Here is a 21,687-nt window from a genome sequence, read left to right as displayed (position 1 = left end):
AGGGATTGGAGGGAACGCGTAAAGAGGGAGGCCGGGCCACTCGTGGGCCAGGCATCCGTGCTCTTTGTGAAATAGATTGGGCAATGAATTGTCTTCAGAGGTCTACTCGAGCTCTGCCAGACTTCCCAGACTTTCTGAACCGCGAGCGGGTGGAGCGTCCACTATCCTGAGGAGACGTTGTTCCTTGACAACCTGTCTGCTCCTTGGTTAATTTTGCTCGGCACATGCGTCACACCTTCAGCAAACGCAGATTGGTCTGAGCCCATACAAGAAGGTCTTTTGCCAGCGTGCAGAGGTGCTTCGAGACGAGGCCGCCCTGGTGATATACATATGACACCACGGATCTGCTGTCTGAGCGTATTAGCATGTGGTGTCCCCTTATGTCCGGCAGGAAGAACTGACAGGCACAGCACACTGCCAGCATCTCTAGGCAGTTGATGTGCAGACCTGATTCCTCTTCGGACCAAAGGCCGAAGGTTGGTTTGCCCTCACACAGTGTTCCCAAACCATTGTTGGAAGCATCTGTCGCGACAACCTTCCTTCTGTGCGCCGTGTCTAAAATCACACCCTGCTCCAGCCAGAGGGGGTCTTTCCAATGGGTCAGGGCTGATACACAGGTCATCTGCACTGAGTCGATAGCTGTCCCCAGGGGCATAACTCGTCGGCTGGGTGACAGTATGCTCTTGGCAAAGTTGACCCTGAGCCCCAAGCAATCTATGTGGCTGAGGAGGAGGGTTTCGTGCGATGTTGAAACTGCCTCTGACTGGGCCAGTCGTCGAGGTAGTTGAGGATGCGAATTCCCATCTGTCACAGAGGAACGTTCTCTAACCTGCCGATCCATAGGAGGTCGGGGTTCGGGAGAGGCCGGCGTTGGCTTGGCAGGCTGCTGAGTCGGCGCAGACTTGGGGCGACTAGAAGCAGCAGAAGAACTGGAGCGTTTCGGGAGGAAGTGTCGCATCGCTTGAGACGACTTCTGAACCTCCGTAAACCGCTCTGCAAAAGCCCTCCACAGCTGGCCCGAACAGGCTGTTCGATGAGAGCGGAGCGTCGAGGAAGGGAATTTTATCCACCGCTTTCATCTCCGTCAAAGGTGGCGTTCCAACTACCAGGCTGGACATTGTCTGCCTGATGGCCTGGGTGGTGGCTTTGATGGCACGCAGGGCCAGGTCCCTGAGTGAAGCTGCATCGAGACCAGCTTCCTCTCTGGCAAGCATCTTGGCCTGGAAGACCTGGAGCACAGCCATAAAGTGCAGTGCCGAAGCCGCTTATCCAGCCGCAGCAGTATGCAAGTCCAGCGAGTGCAGACATGGCTCTGCACGGCTTGGACAAATGGTTCACTCTCACCTTCCATCCGATGCGCTGCCACGGACTCATCCAGAGGGGGCAGGTGCTCATATCCCTTTTCTTCAGCACAGTCAATGGATGTGAGGGCGGAGGAAGCAGAAGGTCAGATGTGAGACGAGTAGGGGGCGTGCCACGATTTAGTGAACTCGTCATGGACTTCGGGAAAGAAGGGGGACGAGCGTTGGCGGGGGGCTTGCTTGCGCCCCGGGAGAAACCACTCATCCAGCCTGTTGCGAGATGGCTCCTCAGGCGGAGACCACTCGAGCCCGAGCTCACTGACAGCCTTTGTCATCACACGGACGAGCTCCTCTTCCATTATGGGTCTGACACTGTGTGAAGAGGATGGCGGCAAGAGGGCGGGGTCAGTCACCGAGCCTGATAACTCCTCCACGTCTGAAGCCGCCAGAGAAAGGCTGTCCAACTCGTCGTCGCTCCCACCGAACGAGATCATGTCGCTCGCAGCCGCAGAGGGACGCTGATCAGGTTGAATGAAGAAGACCGGCGAATCCTCTCTCTGTGGTGACGGTGTGAGCTCGTTCGTCTCTGGCCACTCGAATCCTCTACCCCGCTGTTTCTTCCTTGCAGGTCCCTGGGAGGAAGAGGACGGGAGGGCGCGAGGGGCAGAGTCACGTTCTGAAAAGAAAGCTATCAGTGAGCGCAGAGAGGTGAGACTGAAACTCTCGCAATGAGAGCAGTCAGCCACGCTGAGCGCAGCGTCACACTCACAGACTCACACTCAGCGCGACTCATCAGCATGCAGGGGAGTCCTGCACGTCTTACAATAACGGCGTGGCACTTGCAACAACGCTGTGCTATAATTTGGTCTTTTTGTGAGGCTCTTTTAGATCGTCGCCGGATGGCGGCAGGGGATAGACCGGGAACTGCAAGCTGAGCACTGCAAGAGGTCCAATCCGGCTGCTGAGGCGTTTCAACAGCGAATCTCGGCTTCAGCGAAGAGTCAGCGAGGAAGAATCTTCATCGCTGAAGAGAAGAAATCTGAGATGCATCGGCGAAGCGGGCGATTATATAGCCAGAGGCCCCTCCCATTCTGGCAGGCTATGGCGGGCTGCACAGCCATAGGCTCGCTCAGCGCCGCCGCCGAGCCATTGGTTCGATTTTATAGCACTGCACGAACCAATGGACTTGCAGTTTCACTGCGTGGTTGAAAAGGCTTCAGTTGAAGAGGAAAAAAAGAGTTTTTCCCATACAAGCGTCTTACAACGCAGTACGAGTGGAATATCGAAAGGGAAATATGTTTAACACATTGCAGCAAGGAGGAGTTAAAAACATGATGACCAGGTGACAGCGGGTTTCCAAGTAGCCTGTTCCAAATTTTCCACTTTAACCCCAGCCTCAGCTCATTTTAGAGCCAATGACATCATAGGTAGTGTAGCGAGAGAGCGGTGTGACAAAGTAAAACCAAGCTGACCGCAAATTAGACATTATTCACAGAAAACATCTGAATGTTCAGCCAGAGCTGTCACATACAGGCTACTGCGCTTTTTTCTTACCGCTCTGTTCTTCTAGCTCATTGCCGATCTCCTGACCCATCTGTTTTTGTCTACTTATGACTGCAGCCAGAGCATCCAGGCCAGCATCCTGAGCTAGAGGAGAAAGACACATGAGAATAGAGACAAATTTAGACAGAACTGTACAAAAGAAAGACAAAAAGACACATATTTATCCAAAAATTATGGTTTCATTTTATGTTCCTTTGGTTAACATCATGTAAATCATCAGGTGTTGAAGGACAAAAGTACATAAATTCCATCTAAATGAGCCTCATAGAGAGAGAGAAAACCATTAGCAGTAGGGTGTTGGCATCTGTGACATTTAAATGACATAAAGTGTGATTTAATGTCATTTTTGACAGAGGCAGCTGCTACGGTGAGCCACAAGGTACTTTAGCAGTAACCTTGAAGCTAAAAGTATAACTTGGGTAGACAAAACGGCTCCTGCTTTTTCTCAAAACTCCTACCAGTTGCTATGAAACAATGTCAAATACCACATCAGTTATAAGACTTGCACTCATCTGCAATATACCTTCGATAATCTGCTGCTGTTGGTGTTTGATTTCTCCAAAGCCGAGTCCTCTGGTCTCCTCAGACTCATTAACCAGCCACGGGTTCATGGCAGGCCCCGAACCATTTCCACCTGTCATCAGACTTGACCTGGAGATAGTGATTGGCACAAAAATACATATCGTATCATGTCAGTATATTACACAGACTCTTCTAAACTCTCCTAAATAAATGTATGAGAAAAGTATCATATTCTGTACTTAACTTTTATGAGACTATGCACCACATTCCCATGATTCACTAACAAAGGTTGTTATGGGAAAAAAAGTATATATAAAACTATGGTCTTATAGCCTTTGGTTATACGTATAAGTGCTAAATACACATTTCCTTTCAAAAATTTGGGGTTAGTAATGTTTTTGAAAGAAGTCTCTTATGAACACAAGCTGCATTTATTTGATCAAAAATACAGTAACTGCATCATTGTGAAATTTAATTGCAATTTAAAAAATAATTATTTCTATTTTAAAATACTTTATACACAAAATGGAATTTATTCCCGAATCCTGTAAAAGCAAAGCTGAACACTCAACTGCCATTACTTCAGGCTTCAGTGTTAAATGATCCTTCAGAACTGCATAAGAAACTACTTATTAAGCAGCACAAATATTTTCAAATTTTATAATATTTTTGTGGAAACCTTGATAAATTTTTTCAGGATTCTTTGATGGATCAGAAAGTCCAAAAGAGCAGCATTTATTTGAAATCTTCCAATGTAAATCGATCTGTATTTTCCCTTCTGATCAATTTATTACATCTTTGCCAAATAAAAGTATTATTTAAATCTCACTGAAATTTTTCTGAATCTAGGAAGCCTAACACATTCCTAAATGATTTCACCTGGAATTAGCCTACTACATTGTTTTTGTTTATTAAATTAAGATTACATCTGATAGCTTCAACAAAAGCATAGACCACAGATTAATAATATTGGAGCTCACGGTAGGTCTATCTTGAAAGGCTTACACAGAATCTGAACATATAATTTTTTAAGAATTTTTTTTTTTACAGAAACCAAGTGCACTGCTTTTTTGCAGAAGAAGTCAAATCACTGTAACCCACAGCCTCTTTTAGCTTATTGTTTTAATAAAACACAAAAACATATGTACATGCTTTTATGAATTCAGCAGTCATCGCTGTAATACACAAAGTCAACTTTCTCATTACATACACACACAGTAACTAGATTACATACACAGTGCAATATTATAGCTATTCCACATACACTGTCAATCAACGTGCTACGTGCACACATCAAATGGACACACATCATCTACTTTACAAATGTAAATAAACTTCGAAGCATGTCCGTGAGTTGTTCAAGAGCCACAGGCTCTTTTACCAAACTCACATCTGTAGCACTCATGTGCCTTCAGAATAAATAACCTTTCTATTTTTTACTTCTAAAATAGCAAACAACATCCCCTACTTTGGACCTTGTAAGATCAGAGAACCTCTGTTTATTTGTTCATATGGGTTCCACTTTGTTGGGCCCGGAGAGTAAGTTTTCATGCCCTGCGTTACAAGGACACAAAGCATATGAACCGCCTCTAGCTTTTATACAAGCTTTCAAAAGTACCAATACCCGTAAAAACTAATCCATTTATGGTGCTGATTACAAAACAATTTGTTTTGTTTTTTCAATTTCATGTCTGGATGGTACAACTGTCTTGATATCATAGTGAAAAAAAGCTTCATTACAAGAATTAAATTCTTAAAAATCAATCATATTAAGTAGTTTGGGATAATATTTTGGTATTTAAAGGCACCTAACTAATTAGCTGAAAAATAACAATTTGAGAAATTCCAAGCCATGTGGTGCAACAATATGAAGAAAAAAAAGATAAAATATGAAATTGAGGACTCATTTTTAACTTTTATTTTTTTAAATAACACAAACAGGTTAGTTAAGGTTGTTAATTGCCATATGATGCAAGATATTTATTCATTAATAATCAATAATATTTGTATAAAACAAATATATACTTGTATACTTATAGCTTATAAATATAGCTTAATAATGGCTGATGAAGATGTGTAAACCTAAATGTATGTTTTTTTGTTGTTGTTGTGGAGTAAATAAATCGAAACTTCTGAAAATACCATATGAATCCAACATGCATACAAAGAGTCCATTGCTAATAACTTGGCACATGCGTTTTAAACTAGATTCTCTGAAGAGATTTTTCCTTTATCGTGGACTCATGTATATGTCATTGACCCATATCAAGGATTTATAACCATTTTTATACTGAGGATTTTTTTTTAATGTTTCCTTTGAGGTTTTCAGTTCATGCAGGTTAAGGTGAAACTGCCTGTCAAAAAAAGATATTTGAGTAAAACTCAAATGACTTCCTCTCACTATAAGCGCCAGTTTCTGACAATGACCCTTCTCTTCCACTTAGTTCAGCTTCAGCGGAGCTTCATTTGGGTTCAGAGAGGTCGCTAACCTCTGAAGAGTCTTCAGCTGGATCTGTTCCTCTCATTCTCATCCTTCCTCACATGCTCGGTGAGCTAGACCTCTTTCTTCTCAATCTCTCCATTCCTCCAGCTTTCTGATCTACAAAAGTACCAAGGCAGCCACACAGTGCCTTTGAATCGTTGTCTCTATCCAAGTCCAAGCTGATATTAATTCTCTGGCCAGCGAGACAAGTGGTCAGCGGCGGATCCTAATCTTTCTGACATGTTTGGCAACTCGTAGCTTGCGTCAGCCTCTCTCCACTTCCTCCGCTCCATCTCAGCGGCGTGAGGATTAACGCTTATCCAATTAACCTCCCGCAGAGCCCGCAGACTTAATCAGACGAGGCATCACACTGGAGCGAGACCTGGAGACAGACCTCGTCTCTTAGAGGCCCTATTTAACTAATTACAACTTTGTGCATTACGATCAAATATAAAAGAGAGGAAACGGGTGGAGGAGGGTAGGGGGACTCTGGTCGGGAACTCTGAACCTTCAAATGAGCAGCATGTCATTTTGTGCTTGATTAGAGGTTAATCTTCCACAAAGGTATTGTTTCACGAATGCCATAAGCCTGGTCTTAGCCCTATGGAAAAAAGTGAAATGCTATTTCAGCTTATTGAAGCAAAGCTAACACCCCCACTGGCAGACAAAGACCACACAATGAGATGAATCCAGGCCCTAAAAATCCTGCCAGGCTAACACCCACATAAAAAATTCTTTAGTATTTAAAAAAACTTGATCAAATGACTGTAATTTATTAGCGCTCTTTAGCTAAATGTGTGCACAGCGTAACAGTGCGACGTGAAGGGGACCAATAAAGATAAAAGTTCAGCCCTCCCAAGTTAAGGAATTAGAGGATTAAGTCCACAAAGATGGCTAGAAAAAAAGGGATCAGGCCTATAAATGATTTCTCAAAGTCTCCTAATTTTATTAATTAAAGATAGCAACTAAATTCCTCATCTCAGCCTTTACCACCTACTGACTCAAAAAGGCCCAATCTATCAAACCTTAAAAGAAGCCGCCTCTGTATTCGCCTGTGTCAGTGTTATTTTAGTATAGCAATATTATTTTGAAATTTTATTTTTTATCAATTTTAGTTCAAAGGGATATTTCATCCATTTAATTTATTTATTGACGTTTTAGTTGAAGTTTACAATAACAACAGAAACTATGGAGATGGAGCAAAAAATTATTTTTATATTAGCAGGTTGTTTTGCCTTCCTATCCTAGTACGTATAACCTGGATCGAGAAGGTCAAATCAGAATAATGACCATCTCATTTCTCTAAGGAAGTTCGGCTCCTGAGCTGTCGTTTCGATTGAGAGTCAGAAGTGCACAGGAGATTGGCGGTGACACATTAAGTCTCTGATTGGTGTATTTTGGAGAGAGGATGTGAGCGCAGTGGAGAGTAGGAAAGTGTAAACAGTCTGGATGGTGGAAGTTCAACACTCAGCTCTGATCAGCAGAGCAGTAAAGCTGAACTGGAGCCCTCAGAGAGTGTGCACAGACTTCCGTTTGAGCACAGGTCGCACCATTTCTGGCGTAAAGTTCCTCAACACTGGGAAACTACTGCAGGGCCAAGAAGGAAACATGGCAAGCAAAGGCCTCTATGGTCTGGTACACTAACTAGGGCACAGAGTTCATGATTTCTCTACTGTTGTTCTGCATAACCATCAAATTAAGGTGAATATCAAACTATGCAGCTTCAATAAGGATGGCCCGCAAAACCGGGGCCAGAGTGAGAGAGTTTTGAGCCAGCTGACTGAGTCATTTGGAACAGTCACTTCCTCATTCAGGCCACTGCTGTGTTGACACTGAAAATGCTACATTCATCGATCTTGTACAGCCATTATACCTTGCAATCATAAACATTTGGTTTTGTATTCTACATCATTTTTGCAAAACCTGCTGATTTGTCACCAAAATATTTTTACTTTAGGAAATTAATACCTTTTTTTAGGAAGGATGCATTAAATTGTTTAAAAGTGAGAGTAAAATACTGTTTTCAACATTGATAATAATTAAAAATGAGTCCTAAAGGATCATGGAGCACTGAAGACTACTGGAAATTCAGCTTTGCCATCAGAGGAATACTTAAAATATAATAACACAGTTATTCTAAACTGCAATAGTACACAAAACAGTTTTTACTGTATTTGTATCCAATAAATAAAGCCAAGCTGTGCGTAAGAGACTTTCAAAAACAACAACAAAGCATCATATCAATCCTAACATTTGAAATGGTCATTTACAAACCAATTATTATTGTTTTTCATTATAGTGTATTTTCTGTATAGATGAAAAGACAAAGGAAGCAAGCTTAACATTTAAAGAAAAATCTAAATATTTCTGGCAAAAATTGAAAATTATTCTGTGTGGTAAAAACATCAACAGGGCAAAATCGGAAAAATACTGTTCACTAGCCTTAAATAAAGAAATATATAAATGCATAAATAAATAAACAAATATAAGTAAGTAAATATTGTTAAACCATGATATGATAAATGACTTAAAAGAATAAACTTTTTCCACTTCTAAGCAATGACTGATATTTCCAAAAGGTTAATGCTAATAATGTTGATATCATGGCAATAAATAATCAATACATCGAATGATATTATACAAAATAGCTGAAAATTAAATGAACACAGTACATAATAAAATATGTACTGTTTTTGTGTTGCATTTTTTTTTTTTTTTTAATGTTGCAAACAATGTATAATGAACCCTGTGGTATATTTTATGGTCAAAATTTTCAATGGGCTCAGAATGGATGTACCTTGATGGCTCAGCTTCTGAGATGTCTCCTTTAAAAGAGGCGTTCAGTCTCGCTTCTCTGGTAGCGAGGTCATCAACAAGGTTCTGTCTTCTGTCTGCTTCAGCTTGCATTCTAACATTACTCATTAAGGCTTTGAAATGACACATTTATGATTGCATAATTAAAACTAAACTAAAGCATCATAAACATCTGTGACTTATGAACACAACAGTAATATTTTCACTTTTATTTATTACAGTTGTTTAGGGCCAGTACTTCAATACTAAAACACCACTACTTCAGACCATACAGTTATCGGTTTGTTATTATACACTGCCCCCTACAGGTGCTCATAAGAAATCACACTTTCTTTTCTTCTTTTTAAAGGAAGTTCATAGTAATATTAAGATTCTATGTTTGTTTAATCACCCTAATATCATTTAAACCTGTATGCTAAAAGGTGTTTTGTTAAAAATGAAAGGAAAATTTGGCAGTTTCTGCCAGTTCTGCCATCACAATGAGCTCCTAAAACAACAACAAAAATATTCATAACCTTTTTGTCCGAATCATAATGCCAGTGAGCTGAACTTAAGAGACAGTCTAATTCATGAACCATATTAACTGTTCATTGAAATAATTGTCTCAAACTTCTTGGGTTACTAGCTCATTGGAGAGTAGGATAATCAGCAAATAATAAATTAAGCTTGGTCGGTTACTCTATTAAATGACTTCATAACACTTATTTCATGATTAGAATGAAATGATTTTATAGTATTATTATTATTATTATTATTACATTTTCTAGAGGTTGAAACACTAAAAAAATGTCTAAAAAGTGTGACGTCTAATTTTGTGTCCCACAATAAATTAAATAAATAAATAACAGCATGTATGTTTAAAACTATTTTTGGATGAACTACAATTTAGACAATCTCCAGCCTCAAAAATGTAAGACATTAATTCAAGTATAATGTCAAATATACCACACACTTCCTCCGGATCTCTCAAAATCTTTGGACCCCACTCTCAGCTTTTGAGAATCAAAAATGTAGTATTAAGTTCTTTTTTTTCTGGAAAGGATACATACGCCGTTGAGCAGAAGCACGACTCAATGTCTCCCTGAGCTGTGCTATATTCTGTTTGAGCTTCTGTAATGATGCTCTCAGGGTCATGTTGAGCTACAAGTACAGACGAAGACAACAGTGATATAACAGCATAAAGATCACAGACACCTATGGCTTAACTTTATTGTACAAACAATAATAAAACCCTGTCTTTACCTTGGCTGGATTTCCTCCAGTCCTCTGCTGTCTGTTTCTTTCATGGATGTTTTCTGCAATTTCTTGAGCCAGGCGGCAAGCTGCATCATAATTCTGCAACCTAACCAATGAAAAACAAAACAAAAATGTCAGTTTGGAAAAAAAATGTTTTACATCTGCCACCGCTTCCACCAATTTTTAAGTAATTTAAATCACAAGATTGGCATCAACAAAATCACGTGACAGACCTCAGCAAACCGGCCTGGCAACATTTATATAAGCTGTTCGCCGAGCAAAAACATACATATGTACACAAACACAGAATCATTTATTACAGTACAGGGTGTGACGAGCAATAAAGAAATTAATACAGAGATAAATTCAGCCTGAAGTGATCTGGCTGCATACAGATCCACTGAACTAAAGGCAAACCCTACGATACAGAACTGTAGACCGCGCATGTTTATAAACGATAAGAATTTCAAATCCATACCACAAATCCTGTGACATATTGCGGCACTTTCGTTTCAGGTATAAAAAGCGTTTCTGTAGAAAATCAGAGCAGAATCACCAGCGACATAAACTGCGCTGTGCTACTTCCTGTTTGGCCATGACGTCAGACGGTGGCCTCACTCAGACATAATACTGAGGGACTAAATTAAAAAATCTCACGTAGCTAGCCTACACTCAAATATGCACTGTGATAATAGGCATAATAGACAGTGGGGCAACTTTCATGAAAGCATGCTGTATATTAATATATAATTATCGGGTTAGATTTTTATACACTGCCGCTCAAAAAAAAAGTTTGGGATCAGGAAGATGTTTTATGTTTTTAAGGGAGTCTCTTCTGCTCATCAAGGCTGTATTTATTCGATCAAAAATACAGAAAAAAATGCAATATTGTGAAATCTTATTGTAATTTCTAATATTGCGTTCCTATTTTAATATACTTTAAAATAGAATTTATTTCTGTGACGCAGCGCTGAATTTTCAGCGTCATTACTCCAGTCTTCAGTGTCACATGATCCTTCAGAAATCATTCTATATGCTGATATATTATGAGTGGTGAAACTGTTGTGCAGCTTCATATTGTTTTTTGGAACATGTGATACTTTTTTCTTTAATTCTTTGATGAATACAAAGTTAAAAAGAGCAGCATTTGTAAAAAAAAAAAAAAAAAAAAAATCTAACAATATGAGTCTTTACTTTGACTTTGTATTCGTTTAACACATCCCTCCTGAATAAAAGTATTAATTAATTTATTTTTTTTAAAAAGGAAGGAAATATTTCAGCATATTAGAATAATTTCTGAAGGATCATGTGACACTGAAGAGTAATGATGCTGAAAATTAAACGCTGTGCCACAGAAATAAATTCAGTTTTAAAGTCTATTAAAATAGAAAACTCAGCTCATCTATTCCCTCTCCTTTTCTCTCACAGTGTTTCACAGATATAGTTCACTGTTGCTCACAAACAACCTTTAAAAAATATATATTTTTTTTGGTCTTACCACCATCAAAGACACTTATTCACCAAAATAAGTGTGTCAACCATGCCCACCTGTTTCACTTCCAGCCCCTTCGATGAGCAAAACAGAACTGACTTTTGGAATTTCCTGGAAAAGCAGGCATTAAAATGTGTCTGGTATAAACATTCTGTGACACTTCAAGAAGACAGAATTTCTCTGTTTCTAACCACAGAGGAAATTACATAAAACTAATTTATAACAGCTTTGAGAACTGTCAGATTCTGTCAGTTTGTTTTTGTGCACAGTAGTACTACAGCGTCATGGACAGGTCACGTGACAGTCACATCATCTGAACAAAACCCAGGTGTCTCGGGGCATCACAAAGAGAGCAGCAAACCTACTGTGAACTTAACTTTGAAAGTGTCTTTAATGTGAGCGGTTGGGACCATGCTGCAGGTTACTTCAAATATCGCATGCGCCCATTTTGGCTCTACAAATGTGAATGTCCGGAATGTGGAGGATGACAATAGTATGCAGACCGGACAAACTGTGGCAGACTCCGTTCCCGATCTCTTTACAGCTCTGAGGAGACAAAACACTCAACAGGAGAGACTGACAAGGACAGAAGCCACATAAGACCTCGTTCAAGATCATTCTATGTTTGTGACACTCATGATGCAGGAACGAGTCATCTTAACAGATGCTATCCTATCAGACCAAGAGCAATTTTTTTTGGTGTGAAGAACATCTTAATAATGTAAGGAACCTTTTTTTTTTGCTATAAAGAACCTGCAATGCAATGGAAAGTTTCTTCATGGAACCACAGATGCCAATAAAGAACCTTTATTTTTAAGAGTGTAGCTAAGGAATCCTGTATAGTGTCAGGTGGCAAGATCAGACAAGAAAAAAAGACAAGATGACAAAAAAAAAATTGGCTTGACAAATTATTTTTTTACAAATTTATTAATAATTTGAGGTTAAACTTTCTTTATGGTTGGGAACATAAGTTATAATATTATTGTCATTCAAGTCAAGCTGCGGTTTTTGAGCAATTCAATGTTTTAACAGGAAATAAAGGAAGTTTAAAGAGTACCCATGATGACCATTTCGGAGGTGGATAGCTGGGACATAAGCTCTTCTTCTGGGATGAAATACGGTCAGTATGTAGACTGGGACTCAGAAGCGGCCATCCATTATCGGAAGATCCTCTTTAAGTGATCATTATTCTCTCAAAGCAATGGGCTGTACAGGATTCTGGTCCATGCCTCATACTCTCAGAGCCAAGGCTTACAGCACATCATCCACAGCATCGAGAGCACATCCACCACTGCTGATGTGAACACTTACCGTGGCTTAGTTAGGAAGCTCTTTTGGCAAATGCAAACAAGCACACACCCTTTCCCAAAGTTTATGGAGGATGGGGAAATTCCCAGAAACTGCTTAAATAAAACAGAATGAATTCAGTGAAAAAAAATTTCATTTGTATAAACCACCATTTTCCTGATGGCCCTATTCTGTCCGCTCTGGAGTCTCTTGTCTTGCACTTCAGTGAAGATGAAGCCCAGTGTTTCCACAGTATTTGTTCTCTGGTGTCCTACACAGACCCTAAAAAGCGTTACATTGACCGGACTTTCCTCACTTCACGTGCCTCATGCATGGCCTTTGGTGACCATGCCAGTAAATACTGCAGGGGAATCCGGAAGCTAATAGCCAGCTCTCACCAGAACCTGTTTGAGTTCTACTCTGACTGGATCATGTGGATCTTCGCCGATCTGCCTTTCACATACGCTATAAGAGTGCTGGATGTCTATCTAATGGAGGGCTACAAAGTTGTATACCGTGTAGCTCTTGCTCTACTCAGCTTTTACAAGGTCTCTGTGTCTTCATGGGTGGCCCACGTCGATGACTTCAGACAGGACATGAAGAGTTTTGTGCAGAATGTGGAACGGCACAGTACTATTGACACTCTGCTTCAGAGGGCTTTTAGTATACAGCTGCCGACACGCAAAGAACTGACTTATCTCTTCAATGCCAGCAAGGATGCACTAATACATAAGGACATCCACAATAAGAGGTGAGGGGTTTGTGAAGTTGTTTTTTGTGTTCTCTGCCATTCCCATTATATTTAAACTGTATTTTTGACATTGACAATAGAACTGCAATAAATATCTCTTTTTTCCCCTAAGCTCATACCAAGCCATGGATTTCCAGGCCTTTAGCTCCTCTGTAGTGACTGAAACAGAGATGAGGGTGGTCTGGGCCTGGATTCCAGAGCGATTTGCTCTGTTCAGTCCTGTGCAGCTATTCAGTACAGATATTCATGGCAGAAGTCTCTCCTCGTAAGTTATTATGATTCACAGGGACACTTACATGAATTATACTATCAATATACAGTAAATAATTAGAAAATATGATTTGTTTATGATTGATATTTTTGGTTAAATGGTTAAAATATATTTAAACATATATATAAATAATAGTAATGATCCTTAAATATTTTTTCAGCAGCCATTACTCTAGTCAGTGATCTTCAGAAATCATTCTAATATGCTGATTTGATGCACAGTTGAAAACAGTTGTGCTGTAAATAAAATTATGGCGGAAACCATGATACTTTTTCAGGATTCTTTGGTAACTATAAAGTTGAAAATAACAGTATTTATTTTGAAGTAGTTTATGGTAACAATTTAAAATTCTTTACTGTAAATTTTGACATGCATCCTGGTTGAATAAAAGTATAAATTTTTTTTTTTTTTTTTTTTTTTTAAGTATAAATTTAAAAAAATAAATGCATTTCCTGCTAGGTTTTATTCCAAAGTTGAGGGACATGATCCAACTGTTTTACTCTTGAAAACTGAAGACGAGGAGGTATGTACGCATTTTTAAAAAAAAAATCTTACAGAAAATACATAAATACTTTATTTTGTTAAATTTTGATTTGCTTTTGCTTGGCCTCATGGTAACACAGATTTGTGGGGCTTTCTTGTCTTCTGATTGGGCTCAGATGAATTTTGATGAAAAGGGATTTAAGTTCTTTGGCACAGGAGAGTGTTTTGTTTTCACTGTAAGTCTACATTTACCATCTGATTCAACTGATTTATTGTGCTTTAAACTACATGTAGCATTGTATACACAAGAATATGATTTTAATGAGTTAATAAAATCAACTTTTCAGCTACGACCAGGAATGGAACGGTACCAGCGTACAGTGCTGCAGATCTCTGGGATGTCTGACAAATGTGATTCCTCTCATCAGAAACAAACTCTCTCCACTAGCTCTCTGCTAAGCACTCATGTAGACAGACCCACGGGAGCCTCTCAGAACCAAAGATATGAGTCTGCGTATGTGGCAGCGTAACAGCACACTGTATTTCTGGGCTTCACTGTATTATTGGAATAACTAAAGTTTGTAAAGACTTTTGAATAGAAGTTGTATAGTATTAAATTTATTGAATATTAATCAACAACATTAAAAACTAAATCATTGTAAATAAAAGAGAGCTTTACATCAGATAGATGCAAAGGAAATTAAATACGGCTGTGGTAAATACTGAGGTTTATTGCACAAACTGGTTACAAAGGCAATTCAGGTAAGTTTGTATTTAGTTTGAGGACAGCATCTGGACAGGTCATTTTCATGGGCTTTAAGGTGAGCTGGTGCAATAAAAGAGGAAAAACGCTATTTTCACATGGCTTAATAATATCACAGATATGCTTTATTGTACTGCTATATAGTGCTCCCTTAATACTCCGTTCTATAGCTTTCTTGAAATGAGATGGCCATTTCTCACTGCAGGCTGATATTATTATCTGGGACTATGAGAAGAAGGAGATGTATGCCCGCCTTGTGCTTCATAAAGCTAGGGTTGAAGATCTCAGTTTCTCCCCAAATGACAAGTATCTGGTATCGTTGAGTGGACAGGATGATAGCAGGTAAAATATTACTGCAGTGATCTTGAATGAATATTTCCCATATTTTGATGTTTCTTTGCTCTAGTCTCTTAGCGTTGTTTAATTAAACAATATCTACTGAATATATATATTACCTTATTACTTATATTACAGTTTAATCTAACTGTACAAATGATTCTCTTAGCATGTATACTTGATGGTTTTAGTATTGTAGTGTGGAACATCGAGAGTAAGGAGGCTATATGTGGCAGTCCTGCTTCAGCACAGAGTGCTGGTCACTGCCTCACCATCGAGTATGATTCACACTTAATCTCACATTAAATAAAAAAATATAAGGTTTATATTTGTATGTATATATATAAATATAAGGTTTATATATATACATACTACAAATAGATGTAGTATCTTTAAAATAAAGTGCTTATCACTTTCTGCAAATGTTAATTTAGTATGTTTTCATGGTGTTTTTTTTAGTGGAACTGTATGGCCTGTATGGGAGCTTGATTTGCCCAAAAGAAAGATCCGGCCCACAGAATGCCAGACTGGACAGCTCAAAAGAATTGTCAAATGCCTAGAGGTGAGTAAGAATCACTGATACTGCCGGTTCTGGTTCTTTAATTTTTTTACCTGCTCATACCTTAGATGGATTTCAGAGGTTTTTTTATGTCTAAAACTGCTATATACTGTAGAACATAAACGTAAGTGTTTTCCCTGCCTTGCAGATCTCAAACGATGATAATTATTTCTACTGTGGAACTACTAGTGGGGGTATTCTGAAAGTGAACCTGAAGACAAGGTTGCTCAACAGCTGTGGTGCTGTTAAACAAAAATTCAGCAAGGTGAGTCTCCGACTATGATTTATCACAGTGAGCAGCTAAGAATTTATTTTCTTGACGTTGCATTTAGGCCATATATGTAATTTACATTATATTTGAGAAAATGCACTGGTTGTCATGGTTCTGTCGTGTCTGTCATGTGTTCCCGCCTCATGTTTCCTTATTTGGTTTGTTTTCTGTCCTTGTTTCATGTGATTATTAGTTCATTCTGTTCAGGTGTGTTTGTCTCATTAGCGCGTGTATTTAAGTTCCTGCTTGTTGAGTTTCGTGTTGTCTGGTCTACTCGTTACTCCCCGGTGTTCCTGTCTGTGTCTTGCCCTGCCTTGATGTCATAAGTAAAGACATATTTGAGTTTACATCCTCGTCTGCGTGTTCCTGTGTCCTCCCTCGTGTGTGCACTGTGACACTGGTGCACGTAAAAGGATTTAAAAATTATGCACAGAAAATGAATCATTTCTCTTTGCCTCATTTATGTTTCATACAATTTAGCTCTTATTTATTGCACTACACCATCCAAAGAACAGGATTTAACAGAGACGGTCTGAACAAAACTTTTCAACAGACCTTTTGTGTAAAATGTCATTTCACATCTCAAGTGCTTTTTCTTGTTGTTGCAGGATGGGATGTTGTCTTTGTGCTCAGGAGGGAATTTCAAAACCATTAAGTATGTAACAACTCTTGTTTCCTCTTCTTTCTTTTGCTCTTTGTTTTCCTCCTTTGTTATTTATTCTTTCTTTCTTCCTTCATCCCATTCAACCACTAATTATGGTTAACTGATCATTTGTAACAGGAGAGTTCAGTTGGAGGGAGGGGTGACATCAGTGACCCTGCTTGGAGATGGGCAGCAGTTCTACGTCGGGACAGAAGCTGCACATATCTACAGTTTAGGCTACATTGACTTCAAACCAGCTGTAAAGGACGTGGCCTTTCCATTGTGAGTGATATACTCCCCTCTGCCACTTGAGGGAGCAATAAGCTTTGTATTGAATCCCTAAGAAAAAAAGGCTTGACCCTCCATATATTTGTGCAAATCCTCTTCCTTCAACTCTTTTACTCTCAACAGTGGGACGTCAGAGCTGTTTGCCACCTGTTCATAGAAAGATATACGAGTGTGGTATACTGAGTCCTCCAAGGAGCTTCTGCGTACCATGGTGCCTGAAATAACATGCAACGCTCTGGGCTTTTTGCAGGATGGCAGGAGCAATCTTCAGTGGTCAGTCTCATACAGGATGATCTATTGATCTGTGAAATATTACAAACTGTAAAATGTGAAGTTTATGAAATGGTTTGAGGAACAATTTAATAATAACTTAACTTTTTTATTATTTTATAATATATATAATATGTAAAATGTGTATATATATATTTATTATTATTATTATTATTATTATTACAAAAATAATTGTATAAAATGAAAGACTATTTTAATATTTATTTATCTATTTAATAGACATAGACACAAAACTGTATCTACTTCACCGGGTGAATTCAGTAATTAATTATTCAAAGTAAAAAAATAATAATAATTATGCAGCAGCGTGTTAATTGATAAACTTGTTTATCATATTTGGAATTCAATACAAATCTATTGCAGCTTACTTTAATTGATCACTTTTTTCCAGCTTGGAATGATGGGAAGATTCGTGTGTTCACCCAAGAGAGTGGGAAGCTGATAATTCATAATGCCCACAGTATGGGAGTGACTGCTATAGCAGCGACCAATGACTGCAAGAGGATTGTCAGTGGAGGGGGAGAAGGACAGGTACAGCACATCAGATACACATCAAAAACTCACTTATGAGAGCTGTGCTCCTGTTTTAGAATAAACACTGTACATTACTGTACATGATCCCACCTTCCAAATACATAATCGTAAATATATGGCTATGTTAAATTTATTTTTAATTTTTTTTTTTGAGGAAAAAGCATACATAGTGATACAAAAAACTAGCACAACTACATTAATGTTCAAAAGTTTGTGGTCAGTAAGTTTTGTTTTCTTCAGTTTTTTAGAAATACGTTTTAAGTAATACTTTTATTGAGCCAGGATGCATTAAATCGACAAAAAGTGACAGTAAAGATATTTATAATGTTACAAAAGCCTTCAATTTCAAATAAATATTGTTCTATTTATCAAAAATTCTAAAAAAAAAAAAAAAAAAACTTTTCCACAAAAATATAAAGCAGAACAACTGTTTTCTGCATTGGTAATAATAAGAAATGTTTCAACATATTAGAATGATTTCTGAAGGATAAAGTGACACTGAATACTGGAGCAATGGAAAATTCTGCTTTTCTGTCACAGAGATAAATTAAATTTTAAAATATATTAAAATTATATGAAAAAATAATAGAAAATTGTTATTTTAAATGGTTATAATATGTCACAGTATTAGTTTTTTTCTGTATTTTGATTAAATAAATGCAGCTTAAGTGAACATAAAATACTTCTTTTAAAAACATTTAAAAAGTCTTTCTGACTTTTGGACAGTTTAGCTTTCATTATAACCATATTAGTCCACAGAATGGCACAGTTGACCAGTCAGAATCAAATTATACAGAGCCATGTAAAAAGCAGAGATGGTTTGGTTTTTTGCAGAATAAATGTATTCTTTGGCTGGGAGATACTCCAGGACTCATATCGTCTCATCGAGACCATGAAGGAGCACAAAGCCACGGTTAACTGCATTAAGATCAAGAGTAACGACAAGGAGTGTGTGACAGCCAGCTCTGATGGAGCCTGCATCATCTGGGACCTGGTGTTAGTTTGAAGAGCATCAAATACTAGACATTTAATGTAGACCTACTGAGGGAAAGGTCTTGCCCTTAAGTTATTCCTCTGCGCACAAGCCTTTTGAAAAGTTAAATCAACCACCTTTTCATGAACCAAGCATTCAGAGTGCAGATTTTCAATCTGTTTGATGCAACCTTAAACCAAATCTGTCTGTGTTCTTCTTGTTTCCCATCCAGGAGGTTTGTGAGGAATCAAATGGTCTTGTCCAACACCCTGTTCAGTGTTGTATATTACCACCCTGAGGAATTCCAGATCATCACCACTGGCACTGACAGAAAGGTACGCGACTTTGTCTGATCTAGACCATTGTACTGGCATGTGTTTGAAAGAAATGTGGCCAGGAAGAGAGAGTGACAGATAGGTGAGAGAGCAGACATAAATAAAAAACAGAGATAGATACTGTATGCATAACAACAAGCTGACAGAAAGCTCTCCCAGTCTCCTGTGGATGTAGTAGGATCCGCTCATTCTACTCTGTGCCAAATAGTCCATCTGCTAGTCTTAGGGCACAGCATCAGTGTCCATTTAAAGACCGCAGTTAATTAGCATACTGTGTATGAAACGTACAGTACGTCCATCACACAGAAATATAAGAAAGAATGATACCCTTAGTGCTTTAGAAACATTCATATTTTAAAATGAGTAAAGATTTTACAGCATGGTGTTGTTCTGTTTTATTTTAAGACCTTATATTTTTGGAAAGTAGTACAATTTCTGGTCAACAATGGTATTAAAGGAAAGTGTAACATTTTGATTGAAGATTTGCTGAAGTTGGACAAAGAACAAAAGTGTTTGGTTTAAATTTACCATCTAATAGCAGTAATTAATAATACTCCAGACTGTAGCCAAACAAACACAAATGAGAGTCCATTGTTGTCCAGGAAAAGCAGCCAAATCCAGCACAGTAGGTACAGTACTTGAAAGGACACAATGCTGGGGTCATGCCGGATACCCAGTGCTGGTGCAAAGCCTGCTGGGACAGAGCCATCTCAATGAGGCGTACCAGACCTGCTCTGTCTGCAGTTCCAACAGTGCTCATATCTTTTAAAACTTGATAGAATATCATAAATCATCATTCTTTTTTTCTCTTATTTTTTATTTCAGCACAGCATCATAAGTATGAGGTTTGATACATTCTGACAGTATACTTTAATGAATGAGATCTCAATAATTTCTTTTTTAAGTGAATAATCCAGTTGTCAAAAAACATCTGTTACTGCTGAAATGCAATCAGTGGCCTACAGAAATTAAATTTATGTAATATCTCTTGTATTGTGTTCAGTTGCAAAAGCCCAAGACAAAGAACAACTGAAGGCATAGAGCCATTTCTTTTTTCTCATGTTGCACTATAACAAATTACATCTTGATATTTCTGTTGCAATCACATTAGCTCTTTGATGCAATGATCTGAGTGCATGCTGAGAAATTACATTGTCTTTATCTGTTTTTCCATTATTTTAATTGTTGCTGTCTTACTCTTCACCTCTATCAGATTGGCCATACATCTTTTTTTATTGAATGTTTAGTTTTCATTCGTTCATTCATTCATTAACTGTTAAAACTGAGATCTAGACCAGAATAGGACATTTGAAATGCAATCTTTACCGTTGAACAGATCGGCTACTGGGAGGTGTATGATGGTTCTGCAATCAGAGAACTCGAGGGCTCCTTGTCTGGAGCTATAAATGGCATGCACATTTCTGAGGATGGAAAATATTTTGTGACTGGTAGGTACCTTCAGTATCTTTTCACATACAGAATTATTTCACTTGTGAGAGAGTCATTCTTCTGTCATATGACAGATGTAACAATAACAACAGGTGGCACAATAAACAATATAAACAGAAGTATTTATAACGGTGCCGAAAAGCATAATTCGCAAAACAGTTGGATAAATGTCTGCACACCAGGTCTAAATAAACACTTGCAGAATTCAAACTGATCCCAGCAGTTATTTTTAAATGAGTTTCACAGTTTGAGTTGATGAGGTGCTGATCTAACATTTCTGTTTTTAGTGTATGTTCATGCCGCTTTCTGCAATTCTAATGCTAAACATCAAATATCTCTCTCTTTCAGGTGGAGATGACAAATTACTGAAGCTCTGGTACTATTCTGATGGTGAAGTGACCCATGTTGGAGTCGGGCACAGTGGAAGCATCACAAATGTGAGGATCTGTCCCAACAGCAAATGCATTGTCAGCACCAGTGCTGATGGAGCTATCCTAAGGTGGAGATACCCACAAACACTAAACGATGAATAAGAATATCTAATGCACTTCAGATATGATAGTAGTTCAGATATACGCTTACATTGCATTGCATTCCTTCTTCTTGCAAATAATTGTATTGCAAATTAGGTTATGAATTCTTGCAAGATATAAAGGTACCATTAAACAGTCCAAATCCAGTCATTTCATTGAAATAAAGCAGCCTAGAGCCCTAGTTTCTGAGGACTTTTTGTGAACTGCACTGTCAGCTAATATATCACCTGAGAATCTCCAGAGAGCTGGTGGGGGAGGTTTGAAAAAGTACAACACGGCGTGAACCCAGCATCTGGATGTGCCTGTCCCAAATTTCCTCTCACCTCCAAGGAACAGTCAATGAATATCTTAACCCCTAACAGTAAGGATATTCGGCCACATACATTTAAAAAAAAAAAGTGGTTGCTGCGCTTATTTTATTTGGTATGGCCTACACCACAGGTGACATAGATCTGATGACCTTGTTGTTGCTAATATAAAGACATAAAATAACAAAGACAGTATAGGCTA

General features: G+C 38.5%; 1 protein-coding gene and 1 pseudogene across 6 annotated transcripts in view; one reads left to right on the top strand and one right to left on the bottom strand.

Moving 5' to 3' along the window:
• Window positions 1-10,534, bottom strand: part of LOC306845308 (syntaxin-8-like) — a 118,617-nt gene extending 108,083 nt beyond the window's left edge. For 4 of the 5 annotated variants that reach the window (XR_013781979.1, XR_013781980.1, XM_079378005.1 and 1 more), the window contains exons 1-6: window positions 10,397-10,525; window positions 9,925-10,024; window positions 9,728-9,822; window positions 8,666-8,776; window positions 3,388-3,515; window positions 2,856-2,948 (exon numbers count right to left, since the gene is read on the bottom strand). Coding sequence is in view for 3 of the 5 variants with exons in the window: in XM_079378005.1 (XP_079234131.1) it covers window positions 2,856-2,948; window positions 3,388-3,515; window positions 8,666-8,776; window positions 9,728-9,822; window positions 9,925-10,024; window positions 10,397-10,413 (544 nt within the window). In the remaining 2 variants the exon portion in view is untranslated. Of the gene's footprint in view, window positions 1-2,855; window positions 2,949-3,387; window positions 3,516-8,665; window positions 8,777-9,727; window positions 9,823-9,924; window positions 10,025-10,396 lie in introns of all 5 variants that reach the window. The other variant, XM_079378006.1, reaches the window with a different exon arrangement.
• Window positions 10,535-12,469: 1,935 nt separating this feature from the next.
• LOC306844792 (cilia- and flagella-associated protein 52-like) lies at window positions 12,470-21,177 on the top strand (annotated as a pseudogene). Its single transcript has 18 exons — window positions 12,470-13,448; window positions 13,561-13,713; window positions 14,179-14,242; window positions 14,343-14,438; window positions 14,550-14,728; window positions 14,981-15,023; window positions 15,171-15,307; window positions 15,493-15,584; window positions 15,736-15,863; window positions 16,009-16,125; window positions 16,740-16,786; window positions 16,913-17,056; window positions 17,186-17,335; window positions 17,745-17,884; window positions 18,747-18,883; window positions 19,093-19,195; window positions 20,532-20,643; window positions 20,993-21,177. The product of its transcript is annotated as a cilia- and flagella-associated protein 52-like (transcript).
• The last annotated feature ends 510 nt before the right edge of the window (window positions 21,178-21,687 follow it).

Source organism: Barbus barbus (assembly GCF_936440315.1).
Source record: "Barbus barbus genome assembly, chromosome: 25".
Classification (NCBI taxonomy): domain Eukaryota; kingdom Metazoa; phylum Chordata; class Actinopteri; order Cypriniformes; family Cyprinidae; genus Barbus; species Barbus barbus.
This window is presented reverse-complemented; position numbering and strand designations above follow the sequence as displayed.